At 42.6% G+C, this 17,147-nt stretch overlaps 1 protein-coding gene across 2 annotated transcripts in view; it reads left to right on the top strand.

Moving 5' to 3' along the window:
- Positions 1-17,147, top strand: part of PRSS56 (serine protease 56) — a 77,042-nt gene that overhangs the window by 17,659 nt on the left and 42,236 nt on the right. For both annotated transcript variants that reach the window (XM_073589336.1, XM_073589337.1), the window contains exons 5-9: positions 5,607-5,796; positions 6,098-6,206; positions 9,986-10,145; positions 10,891-11,033; positions 11,167-11,326. In XM_073589336.1, the coding sequence (XP_073445437.1) occupies positions 5,607-5,796; positions 6,098-6,206; positions 9,986-10,145; positions 10,891-11,033; positions 11,167-11,326 (762 nt within the window). The remainder of the gene's footprint in view (positions 1-5,606; positions 5,797-6,097; positions 6,207-9,985; positions 10,146-10,890; positions 11,034-11,166; positions 11,327-17,147) is intronic.

The raw sequence follows: 17,147 nt of genomic DNA on the forward strand, positions 1-17,147 counted from the left end.
TCACTCTCTTTTTCCCCATGTGCTGACTTCTCCCATCTGTGCTCTCTAGAGATTGCAGAGGATACATTTTGTGAGGTAACATATTGTTTAAAAACAGTCAGTGAAATATTTTACCTCACAAAATAAATCCTCTGTGATCCCCTGCTGTAATGTCAGTATTGTCTTTTGATTCCTCCCCAGCCCAGGAGATGTGGTATGCTCCGTACATGGTCAGCCGAATGATTCACTGTGCCTGAGCGGAATTCGCATAATAAGTGCTTGCATTTGTGTAGATCAGTGATTTATGTTATTTCAGTGGAAAATTCAGAATATACTGTTTCAGAAAAAATTAATATGAGTTTTTAGAATTATAACAGAATATTTTAATGTTTCGTATCATTTCTCAAAAACCTTACGCTACAGGAAAAATCTGAAGTCATTTCTGAAATCAGCATGAAAAAATCTATCAGGAACAATCAAAATTGTCCGAGGGATACAACCTTGGTAACACAGAGTTATCCAAAAATCATGGACAGGCAACATTTTTATGGACACATTGGAAAACCTTAATAATAATGTATTATGATAAGGGATTAATGTCTACAGCCAATAATTCTGATATCGACATCGGCTGCATTCATTGTAAACTGTAAAATGATGATAATTATAGTCATATTCGTATAAGTTTCTTCAGCTTCAAAAAAAAATCACGGGTAAAAAAATATTTGCGGACAGGGCAAAAAAGTGTCCCAATTTTTCTGGAATTTTTATCTCTGTAAAAAGTTTTATTTCTGTAGCACTAATACTTCTCCACAGCACTTTAGATTTCAGAGGGTGCTTGTATAAAGACACAACAGAGTAACACATAATTCATAGATACCATAGATAAGAGGAGTGGGCTTACAATCTAATCTTAAGCAATGGTAGGTTTTTTACTGGTGAATTACAAATGTACGGTATGGACTAGAAGATTTGTTGACAGGATGAATATATGATGGTGTGTTTAAAGGGAACCTGTCATCCCCCCAGGGCATTTTTAAGTAAAAGAGCCACCTTCAGCAGTACTAAGGCTGCACTCTGTGAAGGTGGCTCTTCTTTTTCTGACCCCTAGTAACGCTGAAATATCGACTTGTATAACTAGGTCCTCATACCTGTAATGCGTCCCATAGGTAAGGTGTATGTCCCTGTATCAGCTGCCTCCCAGCCGTCCATCATGCCCCTGTCTTGTGTCTGGGTGCCGCCTCCCATCCGTCCATCATGTCTCTGTGCACTGCCGCATCCTGCTGTGTTGTATGCCGGCGCCTGCGCTGTGACAACAGTTCTCGGGCATGCGCAATGCGTGCTGCCCGGGAACTGACATCAGGCCATCAAGCCTGCGTGTTTTGGAGTCCCCCGATTCCCAACCCCTCATAACACACTGACATGACGGACTGTCAGAATGGAGAAGGTGGAGAAATTATGTTTGTTTAATTTTTTCACGTACGAGAAAATCGGATAACATTCGTAGCACACTCTGATCAAACTCGCATCTGAATAATCTGTCCGATTTTCTTGTCTGTTTAAAAATCAGACTTCTGAATGAGGCCTCACTCAGAACCTTGTGTAAGAAAATGAGCCGAGACAGAGTCAGCGGTTTCTGGTGCCCTTTAGTGCCGGAACTATCGGGACTGTAACCACTGTTGCAGGGGGAGACTTTTCCTGAAGGGGAAGGACCTTCCCGCCAGGCAGCAGAGGGCACGGGGAATATAAAGAGGACTGAGCGCAGTAACGGGTGAGACTTGGCGGGAAAGCAACAGGAGAAGGTTGACTCCCTCTCTGCTGCTCCGGCTGACAACTCCGTGCCATTCATCCCTCAGCGTATTGACTCTAAGATTGACTGTGACACTACTGAGTTACCGCTTGACCCTGTTTTTCTAGATAGCTCTGTCCTGCCTACAGTTACCGATAAACTTACCCGCTCTGTTCCTAGAGACTACTACAGAAGACCACCAGCTGCCGTGGTCTGTGAACTTGCCCACGGTTCTTTTCCAGTGCCATTCTTGAGGAATCTACACAAAGGACTGTTTCCACGTTCCAGCACACTCAAGCCAAGCCAAACCGGATACATCAGCACCATCTGGAAACATTGTGTTCCTCCGTAATAGAGCCAGAGACTTTGTCTACGATTTGCAAAGACGTCGGGAGATTTTCCAGCCGCTGACGTCACTAAGGCTGCGCTGACTCCCCGCCTGACCCGCTGTGAACTGACAGCTTGGGAAAATGTTCAGAAACTTTCCCACGCTAATCAGTCCCTCTCCATTCAGGTGAGGAGGCTGGGCAGCCAGCTTTTCCTTCATTCCTACGTGGTTTACAGCTGGGCTGGTCGCCTTAGCACCACTCCTGCTAATAAACAATTAACCCCTTCAGAAGGATTGCAGCGTGGGAATTGACTGTACAGTTGGTATGGGATATTGTTGCTTTTTTATTTTTTTACAGGAGAACGATGGCTTCAATTGGATTGGAAGTTAAATAAAGATGGAAAAATGTGTGTTTATTTATTTCATTACAACTCTTTACTCATAATGTGTGTGTTTTTTAACCTTTTCAGACTAGTGGATTAATAATGGATAGGTGTCTTATTGACATCTCTCCATTATTAACCAGGCTTAATGTCACCTTACAATAGCAAGGTGACATTAACCCCTTATTACCCCATATGCCACCCGCTACAGGGCAATGTGAAGAGAGAGATGCACCTTTTCTGGGGTGGCTGGGGGCAGATTTTTCAGTCAGGAGGGCCCAAAAACAATACTCCCTCTCTAGGCTATTAATTTCTGCCCTCAGTCACTGGCTTGCCCTCTCTGGTGGAGAAAATTGTGCGGGAGCCCAAGCAAGTTTTTTCTGTGAATTAATCCTTTAATTTAACACCTACAGCTCCAAAATTTTACACACACACACTACTAACATTATTAGTGAGGGACATATATAAATCTAACGGATATGCAAAGGTTTACTGTATATAAACCATGTCTCATATTCTGTTGGGTTCTGTTATGATTTTACAGAAGCCGACAATTGAGTTATCGGCTATTCTGCTATCTACCTCTGTATGAAATATAAATATATATATGTGTCTCACTGCTCAAAAAAATAAAGGGAACACTAAGATGCCACATCGTAGATATCACTGAATGAAATATCGCAGCTGCAAATTTTTATTCATTACATAGTGGCATGCGTAGAGAACAAGATTACATAAAAAAGATCAATGTAAATCAAAATTAATATCCCATGGAGGCCTGGATTTGGAAGGATACTCAAAATCAAAGTGGAAAATCAAATTACAGGCTGATCCAACTTCAGTGGAAATGCCTCAAGACAAGGAAATGGTGCTCAGTAGTGTGTGTGGCCTCCATGTGACTGTTTGACCTCCCTACGACACCTGGGCTTGCTCCTGATGAGTCGGCGGATGTTGTCATGAGAGATCTCCTCCCAGACCTGGACTAAAGCATACGCCAACTTCTGGACAATCTTTGGAGCAACGTGACATTGGTGAATGAAGCGAGACATGATGTCCCAGATGTGCTCAATTAGATTCAGGTCTGGGGAACGGACGGGCCAGTCCATAGCTTCAATGCCTTCATCTTGCAGGAACTTCTGACACACTCCAGCCACATGTGTTCTGTCATTGTCCAGCATTAGGAGGAACCCAGGGCCAACAGCACCAGCATATGGTTTTACAAGGGGTCTGAGGATCTCATCTCGGTACCTAATGGTAGTCAGGCTACCTCTGGCGAGCGCATGGAGGGCTCTGTGGCCCTCCAAAGAAATGCCACCCCACACCATTACTGACCCACTGCCAAACCAGTAATGCTGAAGGATATTGCAGGCAGCAGATCGCTCTCCAAGGCGTCTCCAGACTCTGTCACATGTGCTCAGTATAAACCTGCTTTCATCTGTGAAGAGCACAGGGCACTAGTGGTGAATTTGTCAATCCTGGTGATCTGTGGCAAATGCCAAGTGTCCTGCACAGTGTTGGGCTGTGAGCACAACCCCCATCTGTGGATATAGGGCACTCAGACCTTCCTCATGGTTTCTAACCGTTTGTGCAGACACATGCACATTTGTGGCCTGCTGGAGGTCATTTTGCAGGGCTCTGGCAGTGCTCCTTCTGAGGCTGAGGTAGCGGTCCTGCTGCTGGGTTGTTGCCGTCCTATGGCCCACTCCACGTCTCCTGGTGTACTGGCCTGTCTCCTGGTAGCGCCTCCAGCCTCTGGACACTATGCTAACAAACACAGCAAACCTTCTTGCCACAGCTCACATTGATGTGCCATGCTGGATGAGCTGCACTACCTGAGCCACTTGTGTGGGTTGCTACCACAAGTGTGAAAGCACAACCAACATTAAAAAGTGACCAAAACATCAGCCAGAAAGCATTGGTACTGAGATGTGATCTGTGGTCCCCACCTGCAGAACCACTCCTTTATTGAGTGTGTCTTGATAATTGCCAATAATTTCCATCTGTTGTCTATTCCATTTGCACAACAGCATGTGAAAATGATTGTCAATCAGTGTTCCTTCCTAAGTGGACAGTTTGATTTCACAGAAGTTTGATGTACTTGGAGTTATATTCTGTTGTTTAAGGCTGCGTGCACACACTGCGGATTCCGCTGCGTTTCCGCAGCGGTTTTGGCCGCTGCGGACCCGCAGCAGTTTTAGCTGCGGTGTACAGTACCATTCAAATGAATGGGAAAAAAAAACCGCTGTGCCGACGCTGCGGAAAAATCCACGCGGATTTGCTGCGGTTTTGAATCCGCAGAAAGAATTGCATGTCAATTCCTATCTCCTGTTTGGTCCTGCGGGTTCCTATCTCCACCATTGTGGAGATAGTGAATCCACAGGACCAAACCGCAGGCAAAACCGCAGATAATCCGCAGGTCTTTGGAGGAAATCAGAGGAAAAGTATAATAGAGGCACGTCACCACTTTTGTACAGTATTTATCACCCACTCCTGGTTTTAGCTTACAAATACTGAGGTCAAATACTGAACGTGTGAACATGGCCTAAGGAAAACATGAAAAACAGACAGCAATAGGATGTAACTAGGATGGCATCAGTGACCTGTCTGAGTTTTTCATGGACCCATAGACTTGAATAGGTGAGTTTGAACCAAGATTCAGGTAAAAAATGGACACCTTTTTTTTTCTGCTGGAGCTTGGTCCACAAAAATCACGACGTGCACAAACCCAGATACTATAATGGGTACATGCTCAAATCATGAAAAGAACAAATAAAATAGGTACGTGAAACAGACGTCTGAGGCCTTACACATGAATGTAATCATATGTAAGATGTCAGAATCAGACACTGGCCATTCAAGGAGGAAAAGCAGATTCCAATTTATCCGTAAGTAAAGATGATAGTAAACGTACCTTTTTACAGTGTGTATTATGCAGTGCTTTATGGTGACAGCCAGGTCTGTGGTAGGTGGTCAACGTCACATTAGTCTGGTAACAGAATTATGATCTCGGCATATATACTGATATAATACATACATTTATATCCAGTAATCTAGTCTGTAATAATATTTTAGCATTGCCGTATGCAGAATACCAAAAAATACACATTTATATCTATCTCTTGTTTAGTGATCTGCGGACAAGCCATATCCTCTGCCACCAACAACACTATACCTAAAGGTCGCATAGTTGGAGGAAGCATTACTTCACTCGGGTCTTGGCCATGGCTGGTTAATATTCGACTTAATGGAGAGCTTATGTGTGGAGGAGTCCTGCTGGGAGACGGCTGGGTGCTAACGGCGGCACACTGCTTTAATGGGTACGAGATTAATTGTCACCACTCAAGCCGATAGATCATAAGGTTTGGATGATATTACTGCTTTATGTTTTTGTAGTTTGTGTCTATTGTAGTAAATAATGCTGATGCTAAATCCTCATTGTTGATGAACCATGTATTATGCAAATATTATGTCAATCAAGTGAGACTTAATAGGATATATTTGGCCAACGCATGAACGTATAGAAGAGCTCTACATATGGCTACAGTACAAGCCATTAGTGGGTTAAATGTCTGCTGTTTTCTGGTGCCCAGATTATTAGATCTGTACTTTTTTTGGCAGAAATGTTAATGAGCTGCATTGGACAGTTGTGATTGGGCAGTATAACCTGAACAAAGAGGAAAAAGAAAGAAGAGTCTACCAAGTGAATAGGATTATAACCCACCCCAAGGTATTGAAACCAAATGACATAAGGAGATATATTCTTGTATACCTTATACCTTTTTTATTTAGAGTAGTTACCCAGAATCCTAGGCTATGTTCACACGTTCAGTATTTGTACGCCAAAACCAGGACTTAGGCTTTGTGCACACGTGTGGAATTCCGGCGGGTATTTCTGCGGGAATTCCGGAATTCCATTCCACGGGAAATAAGCGAAAAATCCGCAATTTAAATTCCCGCCTATTTCCCGCGGAAAAACTAGCGATTTGCAAGAGTAATTAGCTTGCAGAATTCCAGCGTTTTCCAAGCGATCTGTAGCATCGCTTGGAAAACTGATTGACAGGTTGGTCACACTCGTCAAACATAGTGTAACCAACTTTTTACTGTTGAGGCTGCCTATGCAGCATCAGTAGTAAATAGTTATAAAGTTTGAAATAATAAAAAAATTAAAAAATCGTGTTTTTCTCACCTTCCGGCATCCCGCGCAGCATTCCCAATCATCGCGATGCTCCCGGCAACTTCCGTTCCCAGCGATGCCTTGAAACAATGACCTTTCATGACGTAGCGGTCTCGCGCGACCTCGGCTTCATCAAAGGTCATTGTCGCAAGGCATCACTGGGAGCGGGAGTTGTCGTGAGCATCGCTGAGGCCTGTGGATGCTGCGTGGGACGCCGGAAGGTGAGAAGAGCATGATTTTTTATTTTAATTCTTTTTTTCTTTCAGGGATATGGTACCCAGGGCCTGGAGGAGAATCTCCTCTCCTCCAGACCCTGGGTACCATCCGCAAATGTTCCGCTTACTTTGCATGTGGCTATGCCCACCATGCGAAAAGTAAGCGGAACATTTGCGGATGGTACCCAGGGCCTGGAGGAGAATCTCCTCTCCTCCAGACCCTGGGTACCATCCGCAAATGTTCAGCTTACTTTTCGCATGGTGGGCATAGCCACATGCAAAGTAAGCGGAACAATGCATTCCTATGTGTGCGGATTTTCCCGCGATTCCGCACAAAGAACGAACATGCTGCGTATTTTTCCGCGATGCAATTCCGCCGCAGAAAAATACATAGCATTAGCGCATCATGTGCGGAATGCCATAGGATTGCATGGGATGCTTTTTTGCATTTTTGCGGCAAAATCGCGGGTTTAAAAATGCCGTGAAAACGCAAAAAAAAAGCTACATGTGAACTCAGCCTAAAAATCTGAGGAAAAATATAACAGAAACACGTTACCACTTCTGCATTTTTCACCCATTCCTGGTTTTGGCTTACAAATATTGATGTAAAATACTGACCAAATAGTGGACGTGGCCTTAGTGTCAGAAGCAAATCCTAAGCAAATTAGTTTTTCCTAAGTATCTACAGTGGCTTGTAAAAGTACTCAACCCCCTTGGCAGTTTGCAATTTTTGCACCTTGCAACGTGGACTTTCAGTTTTTTTTCTTTTGAGGGTTTGCATCAGTTGATTTAAAGAACATGCCTACAACTGTGAACATTTGGTTTTATTTTTATTGTGAAACTAACAACAAATAGGACAAAATAACTGAAAACTTCAGTGTGCATAACTATTCACCTCCCTAAAGTCAGTATACTGAAGAGCCTTCTTTTGCAGCAATTACAGCTGCAAGTCATTTTTGATAAATCTATATGCTCGTTCCACATCTTTCCACTGGGATTTTTACCTATTATTCAAGTCAAAACTGCTCCAGCTCTTTCAAGTTAGATTTTTTCCTCCGGTGAACAGCAATTTTCAAATCTGCCCTCATATTCTCAATTGGATTAAGGTCTGGGCTTTTACTAGGTTATTCCAAAATATTTACAAGTTTCCCCTTAAACCACTCGAGTGTTGCTTTAACAGTATACTTTGGATCATTGTCTTTTTGGCAGGTGAACTTCCGTCTCAGTCTCAAATCACTGAAAGACTGAAACAGGTTTTGATGAAGGATATCCCTGTATCATCTTCCCCCCAACTTGAATCATTTTCCCTGTCGCTGCTACTGAAAAACATCCATGCAGCATTAAGCTGCCACCACCACGTTTCACTGTGGAGATGGTATTATCGTGGTGATCAGCTGTGTTGGTTTGGCACCAGACATAGCGTTTACCTTGGTGGCCAAAAAGTTTAATTTTGGTCTCATCTGACCACCGCACCTTCCTGAATATATTTGAGGAGTCTCCTAATGGTCTTTTGGCAAACTCAAAACGCACCTTACAATTTTTGTAAGTAAAAAATTTTTCCTGGCTACTCTTCCATAAAGGCCAACTCTAAGGAGTGTACTGCTTATTGTGATCATATGGACACATATTCCAGTCTCTGCTTGGGAACTCTGCAGCTCCTTCAGGGTTATCTTTGGTCTTTGTGCTGCCTCTCTGATTAATGCACTCCTTGACCAGATTGAAGATTTTGGTGGTGCTCTTTTGGCAGGCTTGCCATGTTCTTTACATTTGATGAACATGAATTTTATCGTGTAGTATACAAAAAAACATGGCACTCCATAGAAAAACAGAGGAGAATTGGTGCACAAGTAAGGTTTCCAACCCATAGACATATACAAAATTACTTGGCACTCAAAATCGGAGAAGCAATTTTTTCTTTATTGTGCATCCAGACAAAAATAGACTCATATCATATGAACGTTTTCGGTCAAACAACGGTCAAACAACGGACCTTCATCAGAAAGGTCTTTTTGTTTCTTTAGAGTAGACTGTAAGAGATACAGTAGGGTAAAAGATATCCTAAGGCAGGAATGAAATCCTGCCGGCACCCTGGATTGTTTCAGCGGCCTCTTAGCGCTGCAGCCCCTTGCAGATACTGTTCCAGACAGCGCGGCCTCTCTCTCCCTAAGGCCTGCTTCATCCAGTCACATTGTATCCAGCCCCTTTGATAGACTCGAGCTCCAGTCATTACAAAATAAACAGGATTTCATTCCTGCCTTAGGATATCTTTTACCATACTGTATCTCTTACAGTCTACTCTAAAGAAACAAAAAGACATTTCTGATGAAGGTCCGTTGTTGGACTGAAAACGTTAATATGATATGAGTCTATTTTTGTCTGGATGGACAATAAAGAAAAAATTGCTTCTCCGATTTTGAGTGCCAAGTAATTTTGTATATGAATTTGATGGTGATCATCAGAGATTGGGATATATTTGTATAACTCAACCTTGACGTGTGCTTCTCAACAACTTTGTCCCCGACTTGTTTGGAGATCTCCTTAGTCTTCATGTTGTTTGGTTAGTGGTGCCTCTTGCCTAATGGTGTTCCAGCCTCTGTGGCCTTTCAGAAAAGGTGTGTATATACTGACACACCATGTGACACAGATTGCACACAGGTGGACCTCCTTTCACTACACATGTGACTTATGAAGGTAATTGCTTGCACCAGAAATTTTTAGGGCATCATCTCAAAAGGGTGAATACATATGCACATGGCAATTTTTAGTTATTTGATCTCATAAATTAAATTTATGTCTATATTTTTATCAGTTCACTAACTTAAGTTATTTAGTTCTGATGAGTCACACACACAAAATCGAATTACAAAAATATTTAAGCACAGGTTGTAATATAACAAAATAATAAAAAGCCCAGTGGGTGAATACTTTTGTAAGCCACTGTAAATGTTTGCATCGACACAATTTGGCAGAGAAATAATTAGTTACAGGAAGGCAAAAATTAACAGTGGCCCTATCATATTAGGTAATGCATTCTCTGAAAAAATAATCCAGTCAGTTAAGAACAAATGTGTTGAATGAAAAAAATACTGATGTGTTCCCCCTATGTTTTTCCTGTAGTTTAATCAGAAAACATTTAACAATGACCTTGCACTGGTAGAATTAACAAGTCCAGTTGTAGCTTCTCCAAGAGCAATTCCAGTGTGTCTCCCAATGGTTCCTGTAGACCCCTCTCCTGGAACAAGCTGCTACATTGCTGGCTGGGGCTCTCTTTACGAAGGTCAGTCTAATAATATGTCCTTCATAAATATAATTTTAAAGGTGTTATCTAGTCGAAATGATCTTTTGGAAATCAGTGATGTTCCTGATCAGGATGCAACTCTAGACTATTCACCTGCAGTGTACCTTAACCAAGAAAAATATGTATTTTTTAACTAATTCAATACATTATTCCCTCAAGGACCTGTCATGTTTTAGTTTTTTTCTCCGTGGAACCATAACATTTTTATTTTCTCATCGACTGACAGCTTTATAAGGGCTTGTATTTTTCATGATGAGTTGTACTTTTCAAATTCACAATTTATTGTACCACATAGTTTACTTGAGACAGGAAAAAAAAATTCCAAAAACAATGAAATAATGAAAAAAAAAAATGCAGTCGCAGTAAAAATTTGCCGGCAATATGATTTTTAAAGTCACTATGATTCTAACGATACTAAACTAATAAGTTAATTTTAATATATTTTAGTGCTTTTAAAAATAATTGGATTGTTTCAACATTTTCTAAGGCCCATTACTTTTTTTTTTCCCATGACTTGACCTGTATGAGGGTTTGTTTTTTTTGTGTACTCTTTTAGGATACATAACACGTTTTGATCGCCTTTTATTACTTTTTTGGGGTAATTGCTTCAAACAAAATTATTTTTATGTTTTATCAGTTCACCCAAATATATAGGCAGCACTATCAAATATGTCAATATAAGGTGTATAAATTTACAGCACTTCTGTTATATTATGACAAACAGATGGCCCGCCATCAGATGTTATTATGGAAGCTCGGGTGCCAGTTCTGAGCCAAGAATTATGTAGAAGCTCCTTGGGGAAGGACATGTTGACCAGCACCATGTTCTGTGCTGGCTACCTGACTGGGGGCATAGACTCTTGCCAGGTAAATTTCTTCTTAGAAATTTGAAATGAACTAGAAAATGTTCTAACATTATGCATGGAAAGGAAAAATGCTGAAATTTGCACAAAATAACGGAATGACTTATAAATGTATAGCTTGTCATTCTTAATCACAGGGAGACTCTGGAGGACCTCTGACCTGCCAAGATCCTTCATCTAAGCAATACATGATATATGGCATTACTTCATGGGGTGACGGCTGTGGAGAGAGAGGAAAACCAGGGGTCTACACCAGAGTAACAGCCTTCATTGACTGGATCAGGAACCAGATGAAAAGTAAGATATCATTAATACATGAAAGTGTTTTGTGACCATCAACTAAAATATTCAGTAATCTCACAATTCTTAAGAAAAAAATAGCAAAACTCCTATCTATTAGGCATTCTTCAGACGTCCATTTTTTCTGTCCTTGTACGGTTGTCGTGAAAAACCCGCATACATGTCATTTTTTTTCTGCACAGCAAGGTCAAAATGTTTGCTGCACATGTGGACATTAATGACACATGGATGACATCTGCGTGTCATCAGCGTGACTTGTACTGGGGTCTGGGAAGAAGTGATACAGTTTGCGCTATTCCCAAGCAGCTGAAAACAGCTCTCATCATTGTCTCCTGCTGGCATGAGATTAGTGCGACCAGGAGACACTTATGGGAGTTGTATTCAGCAGCAGCTGTGTAGCTCATGTGAAAATTAAAGAATTAAATAAAAAAAAACAATGTGGGCTCCCGTGTACTTTTCTTAACCAGCAGAGGGAAAGCCCACGGCTGGGGACTGATGTTAATAACCTGGTACAAGGGACAATGTCCCCTAAGGTTCCCAGGCTATTAATAACAGCTCACAGCTGTTTGCTTAGGCTTTTCTGGTGAATTTACGGGGGACCTCAGAAAAAATGAAAACCAACAAAGGCTAAACAGAAAGCTGTGGGTTGATATTATTAGCCTGGTGGGAAGGGGTTATGGATATTGTCTACCCCCAGGCTATCAACATTAGCCCTCAGCCCACCAGAAATGGTGCATCTATAAGATGCGCCAAATCTGGAGCTTAGTTTTGCTCTTCCCACTTGCTTTGGTGCGGTGGCAAGTGGGGTAATATTTGTGGGGTTGATGTCAGTCTTGTATTGTCAGCTGACATTAAGACCAGGGGTTAGTAATGGAGAGGCGTCTATAAGACACCCCGATTACTAACCTAAGGCCGGAGACACACATGCCGTATGAAAAATCGGTCCGATTTTCTCAGCCAAGAATCACAGGAGTGTTCTCCATATGGTGATCCGTATGTAATGAGTTTGCAATGCAATGATGCGATTTCCTCGCATCTAGTATCTGTATGACATCCGTATGCAATCCGTATGTGTCATAGCTGTTTTCGTTCTGACCCAGAGTCAGCTATGCTAGATCACCAGTGAGGCCAAATTAGGAGTTTACACCCTTAATTTACAAGCGCTTGGAGACAAAAGAGACTGCACACGGGCCGTGGGCAAATCACTTTATCTGACGTAATGAAACACAAGGCAATATTTTATACCATTTACAACAATATTTAATTCTATGGAGCTCATGTGGCCCCCACCATCACATCCCGCTTACTAACCTAAGGCCGGAGTCACACTTGCCGTATGAAAAATCGTTCCGATTTTCTCACCCAAGAATCACAGGAGTGTTCTCCGTATGGTGATCCATATGTAATGCGTTCGCAATGCAATGATGCAATCTCCTCGCATCTAGTATCCGTATGACATCCGTATGCAATGCGATTTTAACATGAGCTTTCACATAGAGCAGTTCTCTGTCATTGACACATCATTTTAAAACGAAATATTCTTCAAAACATACACCTCTGGCAAAAATTAAGAGACCACTGCACAGTTTTATAAAAATCAGCTTCTCTACATGTCTGACAGCCATTCCATTCCAGTGTCAATTGAATTCCAACCAGAATACACCTCATTCTACTTAATGTGCTTCTGATTAGATGATCACCTGAACCAAATCTTATTTACTGAAGGAAAGTATAAAAAATCCTGCTGTGGTGTTCACAATCCTCTTACAATAGGACAAGCTGGATGGCAAAACAAGTGCTAGTAATATCCCAAAAGTAATAGAAATTGTGACGTCTGCCTGCGGTCTGGACTGCAGCCAGACAGCACCCCGAGAAACACTGATACCCTTTACCCCTATACAGGGATCTGGATTTATAGCAGAGCCCAGGAGGCGCTGTCTGAATAGGAGCAATGACCAGAGCAGGACGGTCGCCAGAAAGGTGTTCCAATACAGGACACAGAGGCAATGATATCCGAGACTAAACCAGTCAGGCAGAAATGGTATAAAAACAGTAGACAGTAGCAGAGTCAGATTCCAGGCCGAAGCCAGAGTCATAAACCAGGAGGGCAGCAGAGGTACAGAATCGTTAGGCAAAAGCAGAGTCAGAATCCAGGCCAAAGTAAGAGTCATAAACCAGGAGGGCAGCAGAGGTACAAAGTCGTTAGGCAGAAGCAGAGTCAGAATCCAGGCCAAAGTAAGAGTCATAAACCAGGAGGGCAGCAAAGGTACAAAGTCGTTAGGCAGAAGCAGAGTCAGAAGTCCAGGCAAAAGTCAGAGTCAGTCAAACAGCAATTCACACAGTAACACGCAGGGGAACCAAGAATATATCCGGCGGCCTGCAAGAGCAGTCCCAAGGTATTTGAGGGATCAGGTCATCCCTTACAGGCCCGTGGCCTGATGATGTCATCCGGACCGCCCCCAGGACCAGGCTGGATGGTAATGCACCAGCCCCTTCATGACTGACCGAGGAGCGAAGCCTGCGTCCAGCGGACGCCTGCGCAGGAGCCTCATGGCTATCGCCGCCATCACTCGGGGTTGAAGCACAACGCCTCCCAGAGACCAAGGCCGAGACTGCAGGCCACGGGTCAGACGGTGATAGGACAGTCCGGGACCTCCTAGTGGTCGAGGCTGGGACAGCAGGCCCTGAGTCTGACGGTGATGTGATAGTCCGGCGCCTCCTACTGGCCGAGGCTGGGACAGCAGGCCCTGAGTCTGACGGTGATGTGATAGTCCGGCGCCTCCTACTGGCCGAGGCCGGGACAGCAGGCCCTGAGTCTGGCGGTGCCGTGACAGAAATGAAAAAATAACTTTTAACCATACCAAAGGCGTTGAAAAGAAAAGTCTTGAGTGAGAAAAAGAAAGGGCTCAATTCTGGCTTTACTAACAGAGGGATACAGTGAGCGTCATGTTGTCTCCATCCTTAAAATTTCTAAGACGACAGTCTATTACAACAAGATCAAGTAGCAGACATTGGGGACAACAAAGCTACAGACCGGCAGAGGGCGAAAACGACTCTCCACTGACCGGGATGACCGTCATCTTATTCGAATGTCACTCAGCAACTGCAGGATGACAACAAGTGACCTACAAAAAGAATGGCAAATGGCAGCTGGGGTCACGTGCACGGCAAGAACAGTTTGTAATAGGCTCCTAGAGGCAGGTCTCAAGTCATGTAAAGGTAGAGAAAAGCCTTTCATCAATGAGAAGCAAAGGAGAGCCAGGCTGAAGCTTGCCAAAGACCATAAGGATTGGTCCATAGAGGACTGGAGTAAGGTAATCTTCTCTGAGTCTAATTTTCAGCTTTGTCCAACACCTGGTCGTCTAATAGTTTGACGGAGACCTGGAGAGGTGTACAATCCACAGTGTTTGCACCCACTGTGAAATTTGGTGGCGGATCGGTGATGATCCGGGGATGCTTCAGCAAGGCTGGAATTGAGCAGGTTAATCTTTGTAAAGGAAGTATGAATCAAGCCGCATACAAGATTATCCTGGAAAAACAGTTGATTCCTTCTGCTCAGACAATGTTCCCCAACTCTGAGGATTGTTTTTTCCAGCAGGACAATGCACCATGCCACACAGCTAGGTCAATCATTGTGTGGATGAAGGACCACCACATCAAATCCCTGTCATTGCCAACACAATTTCCAGACCTGAACCCCATTGAAAAGCTCTGGAATGTAATCAAGAGGAAAATGGATAGTCACAAGCCATCAAACAAAGAAGAACTGCTTACATTTTTGTACCAGGAGTGGCAGAAGGTTACCCAAAAGCAGTGGAAAAAAGTCTGGTGGAAAGCATGCCAAGACGCATGAAAGCTGTGATTAAAAATCATGGTTATTCCACAAAATATTGATTTCTGAACTCTTCCTGAGCTAAAATATTAGTATTGTTGTCTAAATGATTATGAACTTGTTTTCTTAGCAATATTTGAGGTCTGCAAGCACTGCATTTTTTTGTTATTTTGACCATTTCTCATTTTCTGAAAATAAATACAAAATTTAGTGCTTGGAAATTCGAAGACATGTTGTCAGTAGTTTATAGAATAAAAGAGCAATTTACATTTTACTAAAAAATATACCTATAAAGAGAAAAATCAGACAAACTGAAAATGTAGCAGTTGTTTCTTAATTTTTGCCAGAGCTGCATATACATATATATATATATATATATATATATATATATATATACAAAAATAAAAAAATGATGAAACTGGGTGGCGACAAACAACGCCGACCACAGCAAGAAGCCAGAAGTGACAGAGAGCTGCATGGATATGAGTAAAGTATACCAACTTTTTTAACTTTATAAGCCTTAGCACCCTCATAGATTGTGTCATGATTAGTGTTGAGCATTCCGATACTGCAAATATCGGGTATCGGCCGATATTCGCTGTATCGGAATTCCGATACCGAGTACCGATATTTTTACAATATCGGATACCGGAATCGGAAGTTCCCATAATGCAATGAGCCACTGTTGTGGCTGTGATTGGCTGCTGAAATGTTGTCATCATGATGCGCGGTCTGTGCGCATCGTGATGCGCGGTCTGTGCGGGTCTGCAGCGGGTCTGTGCGGGCCTGCCGCGGGTCTGTGCGGGCCCGCCGGGGGTCTGTGCCGGCTGCCGGGGGTCTGTGCGGACTGCCGGGGGTCTGTACGGGCCTGCCGGGGGTCTGTGCCGGCTGCCGGGGGTCTGTGCAGACTGCCGGGGGTCTGTACGGGCCTGCCGGGGGGCTGTGCCGGCTGCCGGGGGGCTGTGCGGACTACAAGTCCCATCGGGCTATGCCTGCTACAATGACAGTGATACAGTCCCTTTTCATTCAGACGTCGACGGATAGTACGGGTTGACACTATTGTACCCTCGGACTGCAGGGCAGCTTGAATTTGTTTGGATGTTAGTCGAGGTTTTTTACCCAACATCCACACAATCTTGCGTTGAAATCTCTTGTCAATTTTTCTTTTCTGTCCACATCTAGGGAGGTTAGCCACAGTGCCATGGGCTTTAAACTTCTTGATGACACTGCGCACGGTAGACACAGGAACATTCAGGTCTTTGGAGATGGACTTGTAGCCTTGAGATTGCTCATGCTTCCTCACAATTTGGTTTCTCAAGTCCTCAGACAGTTCTTTGGTCTTCTTTCTTTTCTCCATGCTCAATGTGTTACACACAAGGACACAGGACAGAGGTTGAGTCAACTTTAATCCATGTCAACTGGCTGCAAGTGTGATTTAGTTATTGCCAACACCTGTTAGGTGCCACAGGTAAGTTACAGGTGCTGTTAATTACACAAATTAGAGAAGCATCACATAATTTTTCAAACAGTGCCAATACTTTTGCCCACCCTCTTTTTTATGTTTGGTGTGGAATTATATCCAATTTGGCTTTAGGACAATTCTTTTTGTGTTTTTTCATTTAAGACAAATTAAATGAAAATAATAATAACAAAGAATTTGTGTTTGCAATAATTTTGGCCACAACTGTGTGTAGTATGTAGTATGCATGTATGTATATTGTATGAATGTAGTATATATGAAGTATGTATGTAGTATGTATGTATGTTGTATGAATGTAGTATATATGTAGTATATATGAAGTATGTATGTAGTATGTAGTATGTATGTATGTTGTATGAATGTAGTATATATGTAGTATGTACTATGTATGTATGTATGTTGTATTAATGTAGTATATATGTAGTATGTATGTATGTTGTATGAATGTTGTATATATGTAGTATGTATGTAGTATGCATTTATGTTGTATGAATGTTGTATATATG

The sequence above is a fragment of the Dendrobates tinctorius genome, unplaced genomic scaffold (assembly GCF_039654945.1).
Source record: "Dendrobates tinctorius isolate UK_male_01 unplaced genomic scaffold, ASM3965494v1 ptg000107l, whole genome shotgun sequence".
Lineage (NCBI taxonomy): Eukaryota > Metazoa > Chordata > Amphibia > Anura > Dendrobatidae > Dendrobates > Dendrobates tinctorius.